Here is a 22,653-nt window from a genome sequence, read left to right on the forward strand (position 1 = left end):
GAGACACGTTGTGAAACTCCATTGGCAGCAAAGCAGGGGAAAATGCCAGCGGAGAAAGTGGAAGAGTGCCACAGAAAAGTTACCGCATATGTGGTAATTTTCTCCTACATGGGCTGCAGCTCCTAAAACTAAAACTCATATTGAATCAAAATAAAATTATCCTCTGTGAAATCAAATGAGCCTGTGACATGTTTTGACTCCAGCCCACAAAGAATCGGAATTGAGAATCGAAAAGAACCGAAATCGAAAGGAAGAATCGGAATCGGAATCAGAATCGTTCAAATCAAAACGATGCCCAACCCTATTGGTGGGGCTGCTGGTTGCTGGTGAACCTCAGACGTTTGACACACAGCGCTGATGGCACTGCTGATACAGCTTACGCTTCGTCCCTAGAGGTGAAACGACCTTGGCGCCCTGCGACGTGAAATTGCAACCCTGCTAGAAGAGGAGTGAGGTTGTGATGGGGGCTACAGCACTTATGGAGTCACGCAATGTTTAATAAAAGGATTTTTTGTTGTTATTTTAGCAAACAAAACAGGCTGCGCTTACTGTTATTTGTGAAAATATAAGACACTTTATATATTTGGACAGAAAACTGATATTTTGAAGCAGAAAGACTGAAATAGTATTTTCTTGTAAAAATAGCTACAATAATCTTAGATTAGAGCTTCAAATAATCTTTTTTTTACATTATTGTTGCATTTTAATTTCATTTGAAACAGTTTTTACAAAGAAATGACATGTAGCACATTGAATTAAACATGACATTTTGAAGTAAAAAGACTAAAGTATTTTTTTTTTTTGTAAAACCTACACTAATAATCTTTGTTTTATTTATAACTGCTAAAAAATGTTTTTACAGTGTGCTTGCATTTACTTTTATAACAATTTTCACACTGTGATTATTTATGAAATTTACCAATTTCTAAGAAAAGGCAAGTAACACATTGAATTAAATATGAAATTTTGAAGTAGAAAGAGTGAAATAGTATGTTTTTTCAAAACATATTTATATTTACAACTTCAAAAAATCTTTTTTGTGTGTGCTTGCATTTGACTTATTTTGGATGGAAATTGCTAGTGCATTTCACAAACAGTTGGAAAGAAATGCCACTTATGAAGTAATATTTCTAGTAATATTTTCTAGTAAAATATACTCCAATAATCTTCGAAATAATAGTGTGATTTGCATTTGAGTTTATTGTCAAATGTGCATGGGACTAGTGTTGCTTTCGTCAACAAATTATGACTAAATATCGTCGTCAACGAACCTTTATCACGTGACGAAAACGAGACGAGACGCAACGTAAATGCTGGTCATGTGACGATAATTAAATGTATAATGCAATATTGTTGATGAATAAAAACGAGACTAAATGTGGTTTACAAAATAAAAACTATGCTAAATTGTCTCTTCATTTTCGTTGACTAAAACGAGACAAAACGAAATGTTATAACGTTATTTCGTCTCGTTTAGTCGCGTTATTATTATTATTTTGCAGTATTTCTGTTTCCGGTGTCTCACTTCAGGGCGCACTGCGCAGACGCAGGCGACGTCACTTCCTCAAGCCCCACTCGCGGCATTATTTAGAAGACAAAGCCAAGCCAAAAACAACACTACATGGGACTAAACTCTGTATCACTGAACTCATGCAGAAGGACTTTATTTTAAGCGTTATTTTATAAGGTCAATGATTTATATGAACTCACTAACATGATTTACAGTCATTTATTTCCCATGTGGCTCTTTGTCATTTTTGCTGTGGGTGGCTCAGATGTTCAGATATAAAGCAGATTGCATGTTTCTAATGAAACTTTATCTCCATGTGTCCTTAAATGACTATCTGGTGGTCAGTTCTGTTCTGCAGTACCTTTTAAACTCTCTTCAGCTCAAAGGTAATTGTCTTGCTTTGTTAAAAATCTTTAGACATGACGATATTATGAGATTTTTTTTTATTTGATCAAACAGGATTGAACGGTCTATTGACACAAAGCAACTAGTCTCAGCCTCAGACGTCTGATGCATATGGCACACTTATCTGGAAACACTTCAGGAGTGTCGAAGTCATCGTCGGATTGGTTGAATTCTATAGGATTTCCAGGAGACGTGTGTGTCGCGTTCTTTAACGTTCCGCCTGGAAACAAAGATGCCGTGGCACCAAACCCCCTCACAAAAGAAGAAAGCCGTTGTGTTTACAACTGTGACGACAAACGCTTATCAGGATCAAATAAACGCTGGATTTACAAAATTATGTGAAATATTTAAAGTTCGCGGCATAGAATCTTTAAAATACATCTGGGAGTTTTACATATGTGTCTGTTATTGTGGCGACATTTCCACTTACCGAAACGTGACGCTGAACGAAACAAACTGTGATTGGTTGTTTGACATATTGGTCAAACGGCATCATGGGCGGGCCTTGGCCAATAAAAGCTGCCATCTATTCCAGACCTTCAGCCGTCAGTCTGAAGGTCTGGCTACGCGAGACTACAAAGCAACTAACACCATAAAACATCCCATTTTATACAATACAGATTTTTTCAAAGCAGCTTCACAGTAATAAACAGGAAACTAGCAGTATTAATGTTGCAAAGTTCTTCCAAATATAATGTCATTATTCAGCTCCCGTCAGTTCAATGTTGATTCAGTTCAATTTAATAAGAGACTCAATATGGCAAATTCATGAATTATGAAGTACAGAAAGATAGTAGTGTCATCATTCATCTCAATTCAGGTCAAGTTTTGTTCTCATCCAAGTGTCAGTGCAGTCCATTTGAAAATATTACTGAATATTATGTGTTTTTAAACCCCAGCTAGGCTCCATTGATAATACTCAATAGTGATTGTGCTGCTCTTTTACCTTCAAAATAATGTCACTTCCTGGAGGATGATGTCAATTTGGAACATTTCTGTTGCAAATTCTTTAAAATTCCAAATATTCAAATTCCAATATAATGGAGACATGAAAATGTACTGCAAAGTAGGAGACCCCTGTAATTTCAGTGACTCAAAAAGACCATAGAGTTTTATTAGTTATACATAGTATATTTTGTCTCATTCAGCTTTCTTGCATTGTGGTTTACATGGAAAAAGATGCAAGATTACTTTTAAGCGAACTCTGGTGTGTGTTTGAGAGTGTGCGCTGAGTTTGTATGTGAAGGCAGTCGACTGGACCGCTGCTGCCCCTGATGAACACGGCGAGGAAAACACGAGCTCAAATGCGTTGAGATGGCAGCATGTCTGGCCCGTTGACATTTAGCTGCTCAGTGCATCATGTGGACACATCCTTCCTGATTTGGCATGAAGATCAGTCAAGGAAAGACGGGGAGATTTCCTAAAACTCCTACTTGAAAATTCTTTATGTTTAGTTTTTTTATGATCATTCTCTCTGACTTTTAACAGGCTGTTTTTGCTCTTAAGTTTAACCAAATGCAATTTTATATGTATACAAATATGTTAATGACCTCTGTTGTGATTGGCTAACCTCTGCATACTGTACCAGCATTCAGCAGGGACGGCTGAGGGTGAGCGGTCTTGTGTTAATGAGCTCAAGGTTATGACTTCATCACCAAGGTTTTTTTTTTCAGTTTGTTTATACAGTATAAGTCTGAAGTATAAGTCTGTTTCTCCCAATGAGACAAATAATGACAGAAGTTATATTTTTAGTTGAACTGTCCCTTTGTAGCAGTTTGGTTAATGTGACATCTAGTTAAATAATATTGTCGGGAAGGAAGCTTTATGTTGTTGTGGAATCTGATGAATATTGAATGTGGGAAGTGAACCAGCTGAAGCAGATGTTTGTTTTGTGCTCTAGTATGTGTAAATGTGCTGTTGTAGTGCCATCATCTCATTTTCAGTGTCTTTCCCCTACAGTAACAGAAGTGAGATGGCTGTAGGGAAATATAACCTTCATAAAACCCTTACTAGCATCAGAGGAATTGTATATAACCCACCCGCTCGCTCTTAAGCGCTTCTATCACAGCCAAAAAAAAAACGTCCGGAGTGTTGACGCAGAAACTCTAAAGAATATTCATGTTAACACTCAAGGTCAAATAGCTCCCATGGGCTCCATTAAAAGTGCTGGAGTTGCCCAGAAGCCCGAGTGGAGCTTTATTATTCACAGGGCAGTTAATTCTTTATGGCATTAGCTCTATATGTTGGCAGCAAATAGATGTATTTCAGGGAAATTAATTACACTAATCACGAATCTGCAGCCAGATTCAAAACATATCAAGAGAGGCCGCATCTTTGCAGGAGACAATTATCTGCACATGCATAATTACACACAACCCTCATTATTTTCTATTACTTTGATGATCTGTGCAAAGTATAAACACAAACATTGCATGCAAATCATTATTGTGCAGTCGATTTAGAGTTCATCTCTTGTCATTTATAATTCTGAATAACCTTGTAAACAGCTAATTTAAATGTTTAGAGGTTTGATAATTAATTGTCCTGTTTTAATATGTAATTCTTTAAGCTTGTTCGGAATGAATAAAAAAATATGTGACCTCAGCATTTGCATATCAGCATCTACTACTGAATTCAGGGACATTATTGCTTATCTTATGAAAATTAAAAAGATCTAGTCTATCTAGTTCTGTTCAAAAGTTTGGGGTCAGTAAGATATTATTTAAAGAAATTAATACTTTTTAATATAATTTATGTAGCAAAAATGCTTAAAAGCTTAAAGTGATCAATGAACAGTAAAGACATTTGTAATGTTACAAAAGATATTTTCAAATAAAATGCTCAATAATAGCAAAATAAAATTTCAAATAAATGCTGTTCTTTTGAACTTTATTCATCCGAGAATAAAGAATAAGCATAGAATGATTTCTGAAGGATCATGTGACACTGAAGACTGGAGAAATGATATTGAAAATTCTGATTTGCATCACAGAAATAAATTACATTTTTACAGTATATTCAAATAGAAAACACTTATTATATATTGCAATAATATTAAATTATTCTACAGTTCTTACTGTATTTTCGATGAAATAAATGCAGCCTTGGTGAGCATAAAAGACATTGTGACCCCAAACTATACACATTAATAAAAAAATAGTACTAAAAGGTAAGAGTAACAGAAGTGGACAGAAACAGTCTTTGACTTCTGTCTCTTCTCTTTAAGCAGGTCCCGATCCTTGTTTCCGTTTGTTTTGCTGTGTTTCTCTGTCCCGCTCCAACGGTTGCGCTCGGATGGTTTGAGGTTCGCCCCAAGAATCTTCTTCTGTACACTGACTGTGACGTCCTGTCACTATGATGAATGTTCACTGAAAAGCCATCACATCCGATTTGTTTCTCCTCTTACCTTTTGTTTTCCAAAAATCCAGATTTAGTTTTTCAGTGGATTGAGAGCATCCTAGTGGAAACCGTGATAATCACACAGCTGTGGCCTTGCTGTACTTTCTGTGTGCCGTTCGCAAGGTGCCACTCCCTCAGGACACACAGCATGCTCTATTTTTTTCTTATGACATCCAAAATGATCTTTATTAGATATGCTAACTTTCAATGGGTTGCAAATTCTCTTTAAACACTGAGGAACTTTGAATAGACTACAGATGCATTTAATTTAGCATGCATTGGGAAAAAGTTTCACTTTCTGTGCTGGTGTTTGCAGATGTCACTGTTCCAGACGTCCTGAAAGATGATTCTGGTGTTTTGTTCTTTCTCACTCATTCTGTGGCGTGAAAGAACACATCTGTTTCAGTAGCTGTCTTGTTTTTTTCTGTCAGTTTCTGTGTCTGGTATCTGAGATTGGCCTTTTGCCATGTTCAGCACAGACAACTTGAGACACACAAAAAAAGGAAACATCTGCTTTGAAGCATCTTCATCAGACTGTAAGTGATGCTGCTTTTATGGTATGTTGCATTATGCTATTATATATTTGAACACAAAATGTGCTTTAATATAAATATTTTTTTCTTGCAGAAAAAATCTTTTCTTGTGTGCGCGCACGTCTGTGTGTATGTATACATAATGAATATATGTGTGTGTGTATGTGTGTGTGTGTGTGTATATCACAGAAGTGAGTACACCCCTCACATTTTTTGTAAATATTTTATTATATCTTTTCATGTGACACTGAAGAAATGACACTTTGTTCCAGTGTAAAGTAATGAGTGTACAGCTTGTATAACAGTGTAAATTTGCTGTCCCCTCAAAATAACTCAACACACAGCCATTAATGTCTAAACCGCTGGCCACAAAAGTGAGTACACCCCTAAGTGAAAATGTCCAAATTGGGCCCAATTAGTCATTTTCTCTCCCCGGTGTCATGTGACTCGTTAGTGTTACAAGGTCTCAGGTGTGAATGGGGAGCAGGTGTGTTAAATTTGGTGTTATCGCTCTCACTCTCTCATACTGGTCACTGGAAGTTCAACATGGCACCTCATGGCAAAGAACTCTCTGAGGATCTGAAAAAAAAATTGTTGCTCTACATAAAGTTGGCGTAGGCTATAAGAAGATTGCCAAGACCCTGAAACTGAGCTGCAGCACGGTGGCCAAGACAATACAGCGGTTTAACAGGACAGGTTCCACTCAGAACAGGCCTCGCCATGGTTGACCAAAGAAGTCGAGTGCACGTGCTCAGCGTCATATCCAGAGTTTGTGTTTGGGAAATAGACGAATGAGTGCTACCAGCATTGTTGCAGAGGTTGAAGGGGTGGGGGGTCAGCCTGTCAGTGCTCAGACCATACGCCGCACACTGCATCAAATTGGTCTGCATGGCTGTCATCCTAGAAGGAAGCCTCTTCTAAAGATGATGCACAAGAAAGCCGTTTGCTGAAGACAAGCAGACTAAGGACATGGATTACTGGAACCATGTCCTGTGGTCTGATGAGACCAAGATAAACTTATTTGGTTCAGATGGTGTCAAGCAAGTGTGGCGGCAACCAGGTGAGGAGTACAAAGACAAGTGTGTCTTGCCTACAGTCAAGCATGGTGGTGGGAGTGTCATGGTCTGGGGCTGCATGAGTGCTACCGGCACTGGGGAGCTACTCATGCAGGGAACCATTGAGGGAACCATGAATGCCAACATGTACTGGGACATACTGAAGCAGAGACTGGGCCGCAGAGCAATATTCCAACATGCTAACGACCCCAAATACACCTCCAAGGCGACCACTGCCTTGCTAAAGAAGCTGAGGGTAAAGGTGATGGACTGGCCAAGCATGTCTCCAGACCTAAACCCTATTGAGCATCTGTGGGGCATCCTCAAACAGAAGGTGGAGGAGCGCACGGTCTCTAACATCCTCCAGCTCTGTGATGTCATCATGGAGGAGTGGAAGAGGACTCCAGTGGCAACCTGTGAAGCTCTGGTGAACTCCATGCCCAAGAGGGTTAAGGCAGTGCTGGAAAATAATGGTGGCCACACAAAATATTGACACTTTGGGCCCAATTTGGACATTTTCACTTAGGGGTGTACTCACTTTTGTGGCCAGCGGTTTAGACATTAATGTCTGTGTGTTGAGTTATTTTGAGGGGACAGCAAATGTACACTGTTATACAAGCTGTGCACTCACTACTTTACATTGGAGCAAAGTGTCATTTCTTCAGTGTCACATGAAAAGATATAATAAAATATTTACAAAAATGCGAGGGGTGTACTTCTGTGAGATACTGTATATATAAAAAGAAAATACTGTTTCAATCTTTCTGTAATATCTTAATATTTTCTTGAATTAATGTTAGATTTAATTCAACATCTTACTTGCCATTTTACTGTGTTACTCAGTTTCTGAGTGAAAATAATTTTTACACCATTATTTTTGTGTTGTTGACCTCTGAACGAGGTGCTTGCATCATATGAAATATTAGGTCTATTGAGAACATTTTTGATATTTACATTTTCTTGTACTTTATATTCTTTTCTTTGCATTTAGCATCTCATTTAGAAAGGGTTATTCTTGAATTGGAAGCTTTTTGGGGCTTTTTTGCTTTCCTTCTTTCTCAGTTTGTGGTTCAAGGCAGAAATCCTGGTGTTTTTGCTTGATGGTACTTTTGTTTGTTTTGAATCATCCTGTATTTTTGAGGGCACTTGATTTAGTCCACCCACAACACCACTAACTTACCATTAAAGTTCAACTATTTAACCAAGATCAAACAAAGATGAGATTTGTTCGTTTGGTGAGCCCTGGGGTTTGACTGATTCAGCATTCATCTCACACTGCAAGAGCTTTGCTGCGAATCTGGTTTTCTCTACCGAAATGCACATTGAGCATTTTTATTAGAAAATGAGAAATGAAGGGAAGCTGGCTGACAAGTATGTTATTAAGCTGCAGGAAACAGCCATCAAAAATATCCTCAACTCGCTTCTGAAGCCAGCAGACAGTAAGTCTGAGGCCTCGTATGTGGTTTCTCTGAGCTGATTTTGTGTGTTTGTGATGATTTGCTAAAGCTGAAAGCTAATACCCCTGCACAGAAGAGCAATATTCTCTCAGTATGAAGGGAAGCATAAATCTCATCAAAGTGAACTATCAACTCACATTAGCTTTTCATCAGCTTCTCTGTTTGACTGGCCAACTCTCCACCTCAGAATACACTGCCTACTTTATAGCTTCTGACTTAAAAAATATTAAATATATGCTAATATAATAAAATAAATAGTATTTTCTTGTAGAATATATTGTGAATATGTACAGTATGTGTATATAATATAGTAAAATAAATGCATATAATAATAATAATAATAATAATAATAATAATAATAATTGTATTATTATTTATATTTATTATTATATATCATATATGTATTTTATATTTTTATGAATAATTTAATATTTGTCTTCTAATTAATAATATAATAATATAAAATATTTTTAATATTTAATTTAGAAAACTTATAAGTATTATTATTAGTAGTTGTATTATTATTATTATTTATATTTTACTATTTATATATGTGTATATATATGTGTATATGTGTGTGTGTGTGTGTGTGTATATATATATATATATATATATATATATATATATATATATATATATATATATATATATATATATATATATATATATATATATATATATATATATATTATTCTCATTATTATTCTCATTAATAATAATAATTTATTAAAATTGATTATTACTAATTATTACTAATTATTATTTTAATAATTATATTTTGTATGATATATAATCATTATGTGGTAGTTTTTATTTTTTAAGCATTAATAATAATATTAATAATAGATTCTTCTTCTTCATTATTATTATTATTATTATTAATATTATTATTCTTATTCAGCATCCCTGTACCTGAAACTGTTGTTACATTATAATAATCAATATTATCAACAATAATATATGAATAATTATAATATGTCTTATTTTTTATTATTGTTAACTAATTGTAATTATAATGTAACATTGATGTCTTTTATCATATTGCTCCAGTGAAATGTGCTCGGTTGCTTATAGGTGTTTGTGTAATATTTTCTGAGTTCTGCTGCTTTGTTCTTGAACACGTCTCTGTGACTGAGGAGAGTTTTATGATTTGTCCTCCGAATGAGAAATTGCACTGGAACAGGAAAATAAAAAAGGGTATTGGAAATGGAAGGGAACTGTGAAGAGTGAGAAGAGGAAGATTAGAAAGGGATGGATGGAGAGGAGAGGAAGTAAACGGACAGAGAGCAAGATGAATGGAGCGCAGCAGGGTAATTGAGATCTCAATCTGCCCAGCGGTGCTGCTGCTATTGAAGATGGGATTGGGATACGGAGACACTCGTTAAATAAGGAGAGAGCCAGCAGAGCTGCGAAAGAGAAAGAGACGTCTATCTGACTGCGGTGTGATTCACATTGGCTTTAATTGGGCTTTGTTTTAAATGTGTGAGTGCATCTTACACAGCCTACAATTTAAAGCTGCTTTTATGTTAAAATCACCCTAAAACTACACCTTAAGAGTTCAATCATGTCTTTGTTCATGTCATGTGATTTATATTTTTAATCTGTGCTTCTCAGACGACTCTTGACATGATTCAGTGCTGGAATATATTCCTATGGAGATGTTAGATCGTGTTTAGTTTTCTTTATTTTCAGGGTGTCTGTGGTATTGAAGGTTTGGGTTTTTTGTGTCTGTGTGTTTGGAGGATCGCGGCGGGTGAGCTGGGCTCTTGTGTTGATGGAGAAGCAGTGAAAACCTGACACTTGGGTAACCAACCTTAAATCGGCCACATGGGGGGGGACTGAAAAATCAATCTATTTCATGATTCATGATGCGTATTGAATGCCAGCAGCACAGCTTTCACTGCTTCATTATTGGATGTGATGCTGCATCTGTCTAGTGTCTAAAGTACATGATGTGTGAAGACAAAAGACGCTTAATTGCTTTTAGTTTTTTAATTAACGTCATGTAACGCTATTCATCCAGAAGAGAGTGTATGTGCAAGAGATTTTTGGTGCTTTTAAACTCAGAATTTCTTTGGATTATACTAGAAGACGTAAACCCAAATTCAATATAACCAAATGCAAATTTCATGTCATGCTATTACAATTAAAAAAGTCTAGTCATTACTCATGATTTATATTATATTATATTATATTAAATGATGTAAGTGATTAAAATACGATCTAATATAAATTATTTACAAATTATTTAAATGTATTAATAAACTGATTGTAGAAATATATTAGTGTAATATATTAATATCATATATTTTTATATATTTTTATTTATTTATTATTATATATTTTTATACATTTTATATATATATATATATATATATATATATATATATATATATATACATATGTATGTATATGTATATGTATATATATATATATATATATATATATATATATATATATATATATATATATATATACATATATATATATATATACATATATATATATATATATATATATATATATATATATATATATATATATATATATATATATATATATATATACATACATACACACACACATATATATATACATACACACACATATATATATATATATATATGAAGAGTTAATTTGCAAAAAACAATAAACGGCACTTTAAAAAAAAGAGCTGATTGCCCCACATTATTCTCCACATATAGCGCGATCTGAACCCTAAACACATAACTGTCAAAAAAAACTTGTATTGTGCACTTTCAAGGCATCGCAAATTCACGTTAGAGGTCTTCACGGAGGACCCGAGACCCGACCCGACCAAGAGAGAGGAAAAGGTTTTTTTTCCGCAACATGTTTATTGACTTAATAGCATTTGCTGTGCAATATGTGCCGATCGGGATGGGTGCACTCGGGGCTGTGTCTTCCCAGCCGGGTTCGGCTCCAACTTTCAAATAGTGGTCGGGTCCGGGTAGTACATTTAAGGCATTTCTCGGGCCTGCACGGGTTCGGGTCCCACTTTCAAAAAAATAATGGATCCGGGTCAGTTCCTTGCAACACATTTACAGGTCTGTTCGGGTTTGGGTACGAATATTTGGACCCGTGGAGACCTCTAGTTTACATTTACTGCAGAAGCCGACATTTTTTTATTTTAGTGATATATTTGAGAAAAATCTATAATATACATACAAAGTTTTTATATAAATTATATAAATATACAAAAATGTGCTTAAATATATAAAATATACTACACACTTATAGCAGTTTAGCAGTCCATTATACACATTTCTGACTGTAAAATATTATGATTAGCTAATCAGATTTCTCAGCATTGTATAAAATTTTGTCTTTATCTGTGACGTTAATATACAGATGCATCTGGAAACCAGCATGTATAGACAGGATAGGACAGCTATAGAAAAATCTACAGGTTGTCAGGAATTCGTGTGTCGGTGATGAATGTGCTGGGATGTGAAGAGGTGGTTATGTGCTGCCAAAAGGACATTGTGTAACCAGTAAAGCCGGTCCCTAGAAGATTTCTAAGTGCAACATCAAGGTGTCAGAGGCAGTGTGCTGGAAAAGACGAGCCTAGAGTAGCATCAGCGGTCAGATGGCAGAGAGAAGTCAGAGCTGAGGACAAGAGGACGCGCCGTTCAGATGTCCCCGTTCCTGCTCCGGCAAACAATAATCCTGTATTCAAAGATGAGAACAACAAGGGTTCTCTTTTAGGAAGAAACAGAGTGATGTTTTGCAGTTGTAGGTGGAGGTGAAGCTGAAATGAGATTGCAGTCATGTGGAACTGAAATGTTCATGGTGATCTGTCTTTCCTTTTATTTTTCACATCTTTTGGGTCAATCTGTTGACTTTAGCGATCTTTGTTGCATTATATGGCAATGGTGACCATGCAAAAATGGGAAAAGCATTCTTGTGTTTTTTGCCAATGTTTGCATTAATTCAAGACATATTAAAGGCATTCGTTTTAGATTTTGGTTCTTAAAAAACTGTCCTTTTGGCGTCTTCATTTTAAGGCCATAAATGGTTCGGTTCCAGATATATGAAGGTTTCAGTGTGGCTCCATGGGTAAATTTTCAGTGGTCAAAAACCAAATGTGGGTCACTTTGCATACAGCTTATACTTTTTCTTTTAAAGGGGAATGTCTGAAGAACAAATATCGTTGAAACTAGAAATGTATCTGGTTTTCCTCCATCAAACCCATTGCATTGAACATACCTGTCTGAGTGACATAAATATTATTTTTTTCCAGAGTTTGCATGCCTGTAACTCAAGAATAAATAAAGATATCTCAATATCATTTTAGATTCTGGTTATTAATAAACGTTTCTTGTGGTTTCATCATTATTGAGGCCCTAAATGCTTCACTCCCAGAGATACGAGGATCTCAATGCAGCTCCATTTTGCGAATTGTTGATTTTCAGCATTTTCTGGTCATTTTGTTTTATTCTGATTTTGCTGTTGTGTAATGTATGATTCCAAAGTCCTTTTAAGTCACCAAGAAACTAAAACAGACTCATGTTCATGTTATTCTAAAGGAAATTCCTTTTTTAAATCCACTTTGATCTGCTGAGGTTTGTCAGATGAGTATGTGGGTCAGCCGCTGAGAAGTGAGGTCAGTGTGTTTTCACTGGGTCACTTTATTGACTTTACAGCAGGTGAGAGTCTGAGATGCTTTCTTTGAGATGATAACATGCTTAGAAACTCCTTGCAGACCGATGTGTTGCGGATCACAGATAGAGTCCATGGCAATTCCAGATCACTCATCCATGGCTAATTAAAAAGCACAATGCTGGCTTCTTTGAATTAAACATGATCCATTTCAGAGGTTAAAATATATATGGTGTCTTTTTCCTGAAAAAAAAAAAGTATCTTTTTGCATGACAAGGTAGATGAAATGTGATATTCTGGTTTGGTCTGCCTGTAATGACTAAATCCAGTGACAGACAAATGCTAGCCATAATTTAAACACAAGCATATACTATGGGAGATGGTTGAAGTGTTTTTGTTTGTCAGTGTGTGGGTTTATTGTGTGACAGGAGTACATGGGTGACTGACAGCTGGCTACAAAGAGGCACGTCTGTTTAACCCTGTTTGTCTCTAGAGACCTGTCAAAATTCACTTAGCTGTCTGTCCTCGTTAGACGGGCCACACAGACGCCATCCTGCTGCCCTGGAGGTCGTCACGGTCAAAACACATGCAGTGTCTTAAACACAGAGCTCGGCTTATTTACAGTCTGCTCAGTTTATACACATACACATCATGCCTTCGTTGATTTGTCATTATTAATGTCAATGTGAAATTAACTTAATGTAGGATCTTGATGCTATAGTGCACGATTGAACCGTGCACGTCATTCCAAAGGGGAAAAGGGTGTGTTTACGTAATCTTTAGTCAAAATGCTCAACCGCTGTAATGTCATTGCTGTCACAGTTAATTAGTGTGGTTAAAGGAGTATAGATGACCCAAAAATGAAAATATGCTAAAAAAAAAAAAAAAAAAAAAAAAAAAGTACGTACCTACAGGCAATGAAGGTGGAGATGTGTTTCTTCAAGGGAAGAGATTTGGAGAAATGTAGCATTGCATCACTTGCTCACCAGTGGATGCTCTGCAGTGAATGGGTGCCGTCAGAATGAGAGTCCAAACAGCTGATAAAAACATCACAATAATCCACAAGTAATCAACACCACTTCAATCCATCTGTCAATGTCTTGTGAAAAGCTGTCTTTGTAAGAAAACAAACCCATCATTTTAACATTTTTAACTTCAAGCCATTGCCTCTGGCTAAAATGTGAGCCATGTTATTGCTTTTTCCAGAGATGAAGTCATCTCGTCTGAATCAGGAGAGAAATCTGCACAGATCAAGCACTATTTACAAGCAAAAACAGTTCTGGATTTTGATGAGAGAACAACAGGGGATGTACTTTTTTCACTGGAGGAAGCATTAGCTATTATGGATTATGGACTGATATTTTGGCCGGAAGCAACAGTTTAAAGTTATAATACCTTGATGATGGATTTGTTTCTTAACATACAGTTGTAACCTTACAAGACATTAACTGATGGACTGGAGTGGTGTGAATTACTTCTGGATTATTGTGATGTTGTTTGGACTCTCATTCTGACGGCACCCATTCACTGCAGAGGAGCGCCATTGGTGAGCAAGTGATGTTTTCTCAATCTGTTCTGATAAACTCATATACAGCGCTCACAACTTGAATATCCTGTTCCTTATATGTCACATTATGGAAGTGAAATGGGCTGCAGATCTATAACTTGTATTGCAGATATTTATGTGGGTTTGAGTGATTTGCTTTAATCCATAACCAGCAACAAAACAACATGAAGAGACATTCGTAAAATGCAGTGCATTCACAAAATGGTTCATAAATTATAATTAGTGGATGTAATTGGCACAGAAATGTTGATTGGTGCAATTGTGTGAGAAGCGGGAACGTCAAAACACCTGGCAATCCTCTGAATCAGCCTTGATTTTTGTTTTTAAGAGGGCAGAATTAAAGCCACATAATGCAAAACCAAATAAATAAGCTGAATGAAGAGTGAATGTTCTGTGCACAGCTGTGGCCCGTTGGATGTGCTTTCCGCTATTCAGACGCAGAAGGTCACGCTGAGTTCACAATCACACAACATGACCAACATGGGGCTGTACGACCCCAAGAGAGCCAGATATCCAGTGTCTGGAAGCATCACGCTAGATTTTGAGTGATAGCTGTTATGGGCATGAGTCACATGTGTTCTCGTTTGACTGGATGACTGGAACAAACAACAAACAGAACGACAAGCCCTGATGTGAATCACTCGGTTCACCATACGAGAGCTGTGTGATTCTGTGACTCTCACTAAAGGGGATGCATTCATTAGAAGTCCGCTTATAATGTTAGATGAGGTTTCTTGTGCCAAAAAAAGGTTTTCGCTTTTGGAAATATGGAAAATTAAACCAGCTGTTTGACTTGTAAAGACAAAATGAAATGGCCTTTGCAACCCATTTTACCTTCATAATGTGAAAAATAGGAAAATTCAACAATGAACCGAGAGATTCAGTGCTGAAACAAATCCAGAGCACTTTGTTTTATGCACTGGAAATGGATAAGATACATTATTACTTTAAGTATTGGAAAGATTTTTGAATATAATCTGTGTGGCTTAAATGTCATCAGATATATATATATATAAGGGAGGTTTTTGGAAATTTTGTACAAATTTGTCCCCAAAATATGGTTAAGTAGGTACACACACACACACACACACACACACACACACACACACACACATATATATATATATATATACTTATATATATATATATATATATATATATATATATATATATATATATATATATATATATATATATATATATATATATATATATACATATATATATATACATATATATATATATATATGCACATATAAATATATAATGTGATTTGTAGTTGCTGAGTAGGTGGAAATGTAGGTGGGCCAGGGTTATTAAAATAAAATAAAAATTAAAAACATTGAATTTTGTTACTGGAAATAAAATAAACTTGAACTGAAATAAAATATTTGAAACAATTTAAACATTTTATTTCGGTTAATTGTGAAATCAGCATTTCTCATTTTCAATTAGTTAAAAACTAAAATTAAAATAAAAACTCTATAGAGATATTGGACCAAATTACTGAATCTAAAACGAATAACTAATTCAAAGCATTAATAAAAACTATAGTGTCCTAATAATTCCAAAATGGGCAGGCATATTTCAATGTTCTCAATATGATTTCTGAACAACCTGTTTTTGCAGCTTAATTTCTATAAGTGGTCTGACTTATGAGCATTGTGTCTGCATCGTAAATCAGTAGTGTGTTTATCTCAGACGTGGCCTGTCAGTGGTGTAGAGTGCAGTTGTATGAACTGGTGCAGTATGAGTGAGTTCAAACAGCCAGTGAGATGTGAAATCCAGAGAAGAGACGTGGACAGACAGGCTCAATTGCTCTGCTGGTGCACTGGTGCGCAAAAATGCCCTTTTTACACACAGACGTGATGCAGATCCCCGACCGGCCATCTGCCACTGATCTAATGATGTCCAGACCCACAAACAGACTCCCAGCCACTTCCTCTCACAGTCTCACTGATCAATAGTGCTGTGTAAGTGAATGTAATGTCTGTGAGTGTTTGAGAGACAACGGCATGATGCAACAAAACTAGATCACTCATTTTAATTAGCGAAGGTGTCACTGCAGCCATCTGACAATGTTGCCGTTTGAGTTTTGCTTTACTGAATTATTTCAATTTAATGATATTGGTTACTACTGTTAATACGAATATTCCCTCTTTCAGTTTAAGTCTGTGGGATTTTTTCCCTACTATATACTTCATTGTTCACCAGGTGAGATCACTTATAAAGAACAGCACACATTGAATGAATGAGGCATATGATTTGGACTGGTACTGTCAATATACGCCATGGTATTAGTGGTTTTGGTTCTGCTTGTGTGAGGAGATGCTGCTAATCACTAATATCAGTCCAGCTCAAACCTCTTCTAATGGACAGTGATGTGAAGCTGATGTCTGCTGCCATCTACTGGTGTTTAGAGCTCTGTGTATGCAAACGAGTTTGGTTTATAAGTCTTTGTGAGCTGAAGCTATTCACCAAACAATTGTTTGTTTCCCTAATGGCTCAATCTCAAGAAAACATGATAAAAAAAATAATTAAGTTGTTCAATACAAAGTTATTATTCAATCAATATTTCAATTGTTATATATTTTATTATTATCATCATCAATATTTTAAGTATATGACTTGTGCAAAAAACTTTATCATCTTTATGCAAAATGTAATTTCCTGGGTTTTTTGTTTTGTTTGTTTGTTTGGTTTGATTTGCAAGTAAAATATGACTTGCATTATGTCTTATATTATATTATATTAATGTAAATTTAATGTAATTTCCTGTTTTGTTTTGTTTTTGATATGCAAGTTAAATATGATTTGCATAATATATTATTATATTTTATTTTATATTAAGAAAACATTGAGTATGACTTGACAAAAAATTAACTATACAAAGTATAATTTCCTATTTTTTCTTTTTGATTTGCAATTAAAAATAATTATATTATTATATTATATTTTACTATATTGTTTTATGTAATACTGTGTCATTTATACTGCCCATACTTTTATTATTAAATAATATTGACTTGACTTGACCATAATTAGAATGTTTTTCATAAATTATGAAAATATAATGCAATTTTTTTTTAAGGTCCTCAAAATAGGCTTGATTTTCTTCATTCAAAATATAATTGCTCTTTAATTTTAGGATGTTGTGTGAACCTGAAATTTATTTGTGAGATTCATCCTGATGTCTGTCATTAATCTGTTTAAGTGCACACAAATTCTCCATATCAAACTTATCAAACAGTGTTTCTGTGCCCTCCTGAATTAGGTTTCCTCCCGTCAGCAGCGTATGGACCGTATCTTTTTACCCATGCTGATAATAAGATAGATCTGTTGAGCTTTTGTCAGGGTAATCTTATCTGCTTCTGCCCCATCAGCCTCACAGGCGCACATTTTAAAAGCACATAGGAAGGAGTTTATTCAACTGCGGTGGCAGTATCTGCTCTGACTGTCCCACAGCTGGAGAGAGAGAGAGGGAGGGTTTCGCAGCTCCACCCTGCAGTATATTTCATGTCATTTACTCCCACCGCTGGCTGAGTGTCTGTGTGATGGATGTGTGGGGGTCAGTCCTCCGTCAGAGCAGCGTGTATTGTTCTCTGAGCGTCCAGGGAAAGTTTCAGCAGTCAAACAGAGCTTCAGACATGCATGTCGAGGACTGAGGAGCCGCATGTTCAACACGAAAATAGTGGTGAGTGTGACTTTTCAATGGGGGGTTGGCTTTCAGCTCCAATGGAACTTGTAAACGGACATGTTCTAACTTTCATGATGCTTCAGATGAGTTATTAGACTTGAATGAGGGAATATAAATGTGTTGTCAATAGTTTTTAAGATCTTTTCATTGCTGCTGCTCGAACTTTCAGGTTAGCTTGTTTTAAATCTTTAAACTTCTGCAATTATTTTTCTGCCTAAGATTTTTATGGCATTTCTAGATTATTTTATAGCTCATTTCAGTTTTAGATTGTGTCTAGTTTTGGGTGCTTTATGTTTTTAAGGAATGTAGAAGTTTGAAAACAGAATTCCTATTGGTCTTTTTTTTTACATGGATACAGAATATTTTTCAATGTTTTTTTTTTTTCCTTCTTGCATCTGTTTATCTTCAACACTGACACATTTATAACATTAAAAACATACGACAACTTTCCCCATCCTTACATTTGTGAAGAAGTGATAAACTTGCTGAGAACGTCCCATGTGACAACTAGCCCGTTCTGCTCTGTTTAATCTGAGAGTTCAAGCTCGTCTGGCTTTGATTATGGTTTAGGGGATGTTGTCATTCATTCGGTTGTTCTTGCTCAGATCCTGAACACCACAAACTGTGTGAACGTCCAACTTGTTAGACAAGATTGCAAAATCAGTCTTACTGAGTACTGTAAATTAAAAGTTTGGCCATTGACCTTCCAAAGTCAACACTTTATTTGTTCTCTCTTTTTGAGATGTCTGTTTGAATATGATCAAATAAAGGATGGGGAAAAATATACATATACGTACATTACAACAAATAAAACCATGATATATAAAGAGTTTATATATCATTATTTGTTGTAATGCCATTAAATCATGCAGTTTGCAATGATAATGAGAATTACAACTTAAAACGAGTGAATAAATATGTATTTGTTTGTGAACTAAAGACAGGAAGGGGCTGAGAAATTGATTAAAGAACCTCTTTGGTTTAAATGTTTCAGCACGTTCACGAATCCCGCAGACAGAGCGAGAGAAACCCAGGAATTCCTCACACGCTCGGAAAGGTCTCCAGCTGCACAGCATAGTCATCATTTATAAACTTTTAAGATGTTTGCCCTCCACATTTGTGCGTGGGCTAATCAATGACAGTGATGCAGCTGAAATGTATCCTGGAGAAGTCCTGCTTGTGTCATTTTCTGTTGCTGCTGTATGGAGCGCGTGTGTGTGTGTGTGTGTGTGTGCAGATGAAGGTTACTGATGTGTGTGCACTTAAGTTGATATTTGTTGATAAGTATATCAGGATCTCTGGTTTCCTTCAAAATGAATCAGATGAGGAAATGTGTGTGCTTTAAGTTGTGACAGGAACATTTGAAAATGGAAAATCATACTTGTAAAAGTTGCTGCCAAAAAGCTTGGGTGTTCTGAATAGTACCCAGGTGTTGCTATGTGGTTGCTAAGGTGTTGTTTCTCACTGAAAGTCCACGTTTAAATCTATGTGATATTCTGCTCTATAGATATGACTTATGTGTACGTCTGCACCTCATTTGATCATATACCAGGCCAAAATAAGAAACCGTGACTGTCTATCATTGTGATGGCAAGTTTGGATTAAAAATCTGGTTTAGAAAATGTATATATTCGATATTGCTTATTCTTCAAATTCCTTATGCTTATGCTTCAGACAAAAGCATTGTTTTTTTTTCATGCACTAGATTTTGGGTTATTTTGCATAGCACGTTGCTTCAGACTGTAATGGAAAGAAAACATCCAGAATACACTTTTAAATGTTTGTTGTTGCATTTAATCTGTTATTAAATGCTAATTACAATATAGATTTCATTTACAATACTTTAAAAATCATTTTTGTCAAAATGAGTTGGGGTTTTTTTTCTCTTTCAACAAACTTTACAGTTTTATTCTGAAGGGTTTTTACGGAGAGGTTTAGTCATATTATTCACCTGATTTTTATACAGCACTTTATTCATAAAGGCATGGTGAAAATTAATTTTTTCTCGCTGTTGACAGTGTTTTTAGACTTAATGAGTGATTAAAAAAAAAGAGCCAAAATCCCCGCTCTAATATATCAATGAGAATTTTGAACCTGTCTTTATCCAATCTTTAGATTTCTGTTCTGAAAATATATGCAGATAAGTGCTTGCATATTTAAACATAACATTTCAGAAAACTTCTTAATTCTTAATTTAATCAATCAACTGGGAAAGTACTGTATGGCGAAACTTTTTTTCCTTTTTTTTTTTTTTTACCCTATTCACCTGGGTATTGCTTTAAAATAGCCGTCCTCTTGTAGCTGCAGTCTGAGTTTGGCAGCGGGGCTGTATGAAATGTAATTAATGCGACAGCCACATTCCCCTCAGAGATATCGTCTCCCAGGAGCTGTTGAAAACTAATTGAGGTGAATGTGTCGTGACCCTGGGCTACTCTTACAGTCCTGCTGTCAGATAACCCGGGGAATTAGAGCCATTATAGCCGCTGTGATATTCCCCTCATCCCATTCATCATGCCCAGGGTCCCTGGTTAATGAGGAGGTGCAGCCAACTTCTGTTTGACCGGCTCCACAGAGAGGAGAAGATAAATGAGCTGCGTCATCCCGACACATGCTGAGACCCTCGAGCCGCTCAGACGCTTTCATTCTGTCCAGAGTGGTGTGACATTGTACCCCATTTAAAACCCTGTTAACTAAAATGTCATGCTCATGTCCCGCTGGTGGCTTGAGAAGTTTGATGTAAGGTTGAATTAATTAATTTTACTGGTTTATGCTTTTATGTTCAGATGTGCATTTATGTTATGAAGAAGGAATTAATTTCTTGGTTATTAGCGTAAATTCTTGGATTATATAAGAGTGTAAAAATTAAATTATATTTAAATTTACAATTACATTTAGTCATTTAGCAGATGCTTTTATCCAAAGCAATTTACAATTGAGGACAGCTTTACATAATCATTAGTTTATTTGTCATTTTATGTATTTTACATTATGTAAATAAATAAAATAACTAGTTCACTCTTTCACAGTTTATAGTTGATTTCCATGCATAATTCATATGTGGTTATGGTCTATTACTGCACACATACAGTACCTGTGGTTTCAATGCATGAATATTTCATAGCTCTTTTTAACGGCTTGAAAATTGCTGATTGCATGCAATGAAAGGGAGACATATAGGAGACAGCAGAGAGACCATGTGATTGGACCATATTAAAGTGTTTATCACAGGCTGGCTGTGTTGGGCAGCTCAGATCGGCCCGTCACAGAGCTTTTCTCTTCAGCATCGCAGGCTTTCTTAACTGATGAAAAGTGGCCAGATTTCGCACAGCTTTGACTGGAGGGCATGTCACTTAACAAATGAATGGTTCTCTCTTTGAGGACAGTCGAGCTAGTCACAGAGAGCACAACCACGAGACCCCTGTGCCTCTCGCTCTGGAGGAATGCGCATGTTTTCAGCCGGATGAAGGAAGCGTCTCACGAGTATAAGAATCTATTCTGTGCCTCAGATCTTCTCTGCATTCGTCGATATAAAGTTACAGCATTTTCATGAAGACGACACTGCATTTTAAGCCATTTTTAGCAAATTGCAGTTTAGCTTTCTAACCCAAGACATGCTTGATTATTTGAAGAGAGATCTCCCATGTTTTTTCATAAATTTCTGGAGGACTGTGGGAAAAGAAATACAAACAGTAGGTCAGAGTTTCACAGCGGTTAATCTACTTTTAGATTGTGTCTGTGAGAATACGGAAACAAACCACAGTATGACTAAACTGAGAAGAATGAGTGTCTTAAAGCATCTGAGCAGTGCTAAACACACTATATGCGTGTCATCAAGGTTCACTTGATGTTATTAGTGGGGGTTGTTTTTGTGTTGCAAGTTCTTATACCATCCAGTAAATGCACATTTTCCTTTCAACCAGAAATGTACATTGTTTAAAGGAATAATTCAGCCAAAAATGAAGATTTGCTGAAAATGTTCTCACCCGCAGGCCATCCAAGATGCAGGTGTTTTTTTTCATCAGAACAGATTTGAAGAAATGTAGCATTACATCACTTGCTCACCAGTGGATGCTCTGCAGTGAATGGGTGCCGTCAGAATGAGAGTCCAAACAGCTGATAAAACATCACAATAATCCACACCACTCCAGTCCATCAATTAACATCATTTGAAGAAAAAAAGCTGAATGTTTGTCATAAAGAAATCCATCATTAAGGTGTTTTTAACTTTAAACTGTTCCTTCTGCATAAAATAAGAGTCCTTTATCCGTAGTATTGCTTTCTCCAGTGAAAAAGTCATGTGGTCTGACTCAGAAGATCAAGCACCATTTACAAGCTGAAAATTAAAGTTCTCACCTTTATGATGAATTTGTTTCTTACAAACAACAAACAAACTGTTTTTTGTTTGTTTTT

The 22,653-nt window shown here is 35.9% G+C and overlaps 1 protein-coding gene across 2 annotated transcripts in view; it reads left to right on the plus strand.

Annotated features, from left to right (window-relative positions):
* Positions 1-22,653, plus strand: part of LOC306885889 (SAM and SH3 domain-containing protein 1-like) — a 101,352-nt gene that overhangs the window by 49,570 nt on the left and 29,129 nt on the right. Inside the window, exon 1 of one of the 2 annotated variants that reach the window (XM_079442693.1) lies at positions 18,081-18,240. The exons of the other annotated variant lie outside the window; for it this stretch is intronic. Within the exon in view, the coding sequence (XP_079298819.1) occupies positions 18,220-18,240 (21 nt within the window). The 5' untranslated portion in view covers positions 18,081-18,219. Of the gene's footprint in view, positions 1-18,080; positions 18,241-22,653 lie in introns of those variants that run through there. 2 annotated transcript variants of the gene reach the window in all.

Source organism: Barbus barbus, assembly GCF_936440315.1.
Source record: "Barbus barbus genome assembly, chromosome: 20".
NCBI classification, from domain to species: Eukaryota; Metazoa; Chordata; class Actinopteri; order Cypriniformes; family Cyprinidae; genus Barbus; species Barbus barbus.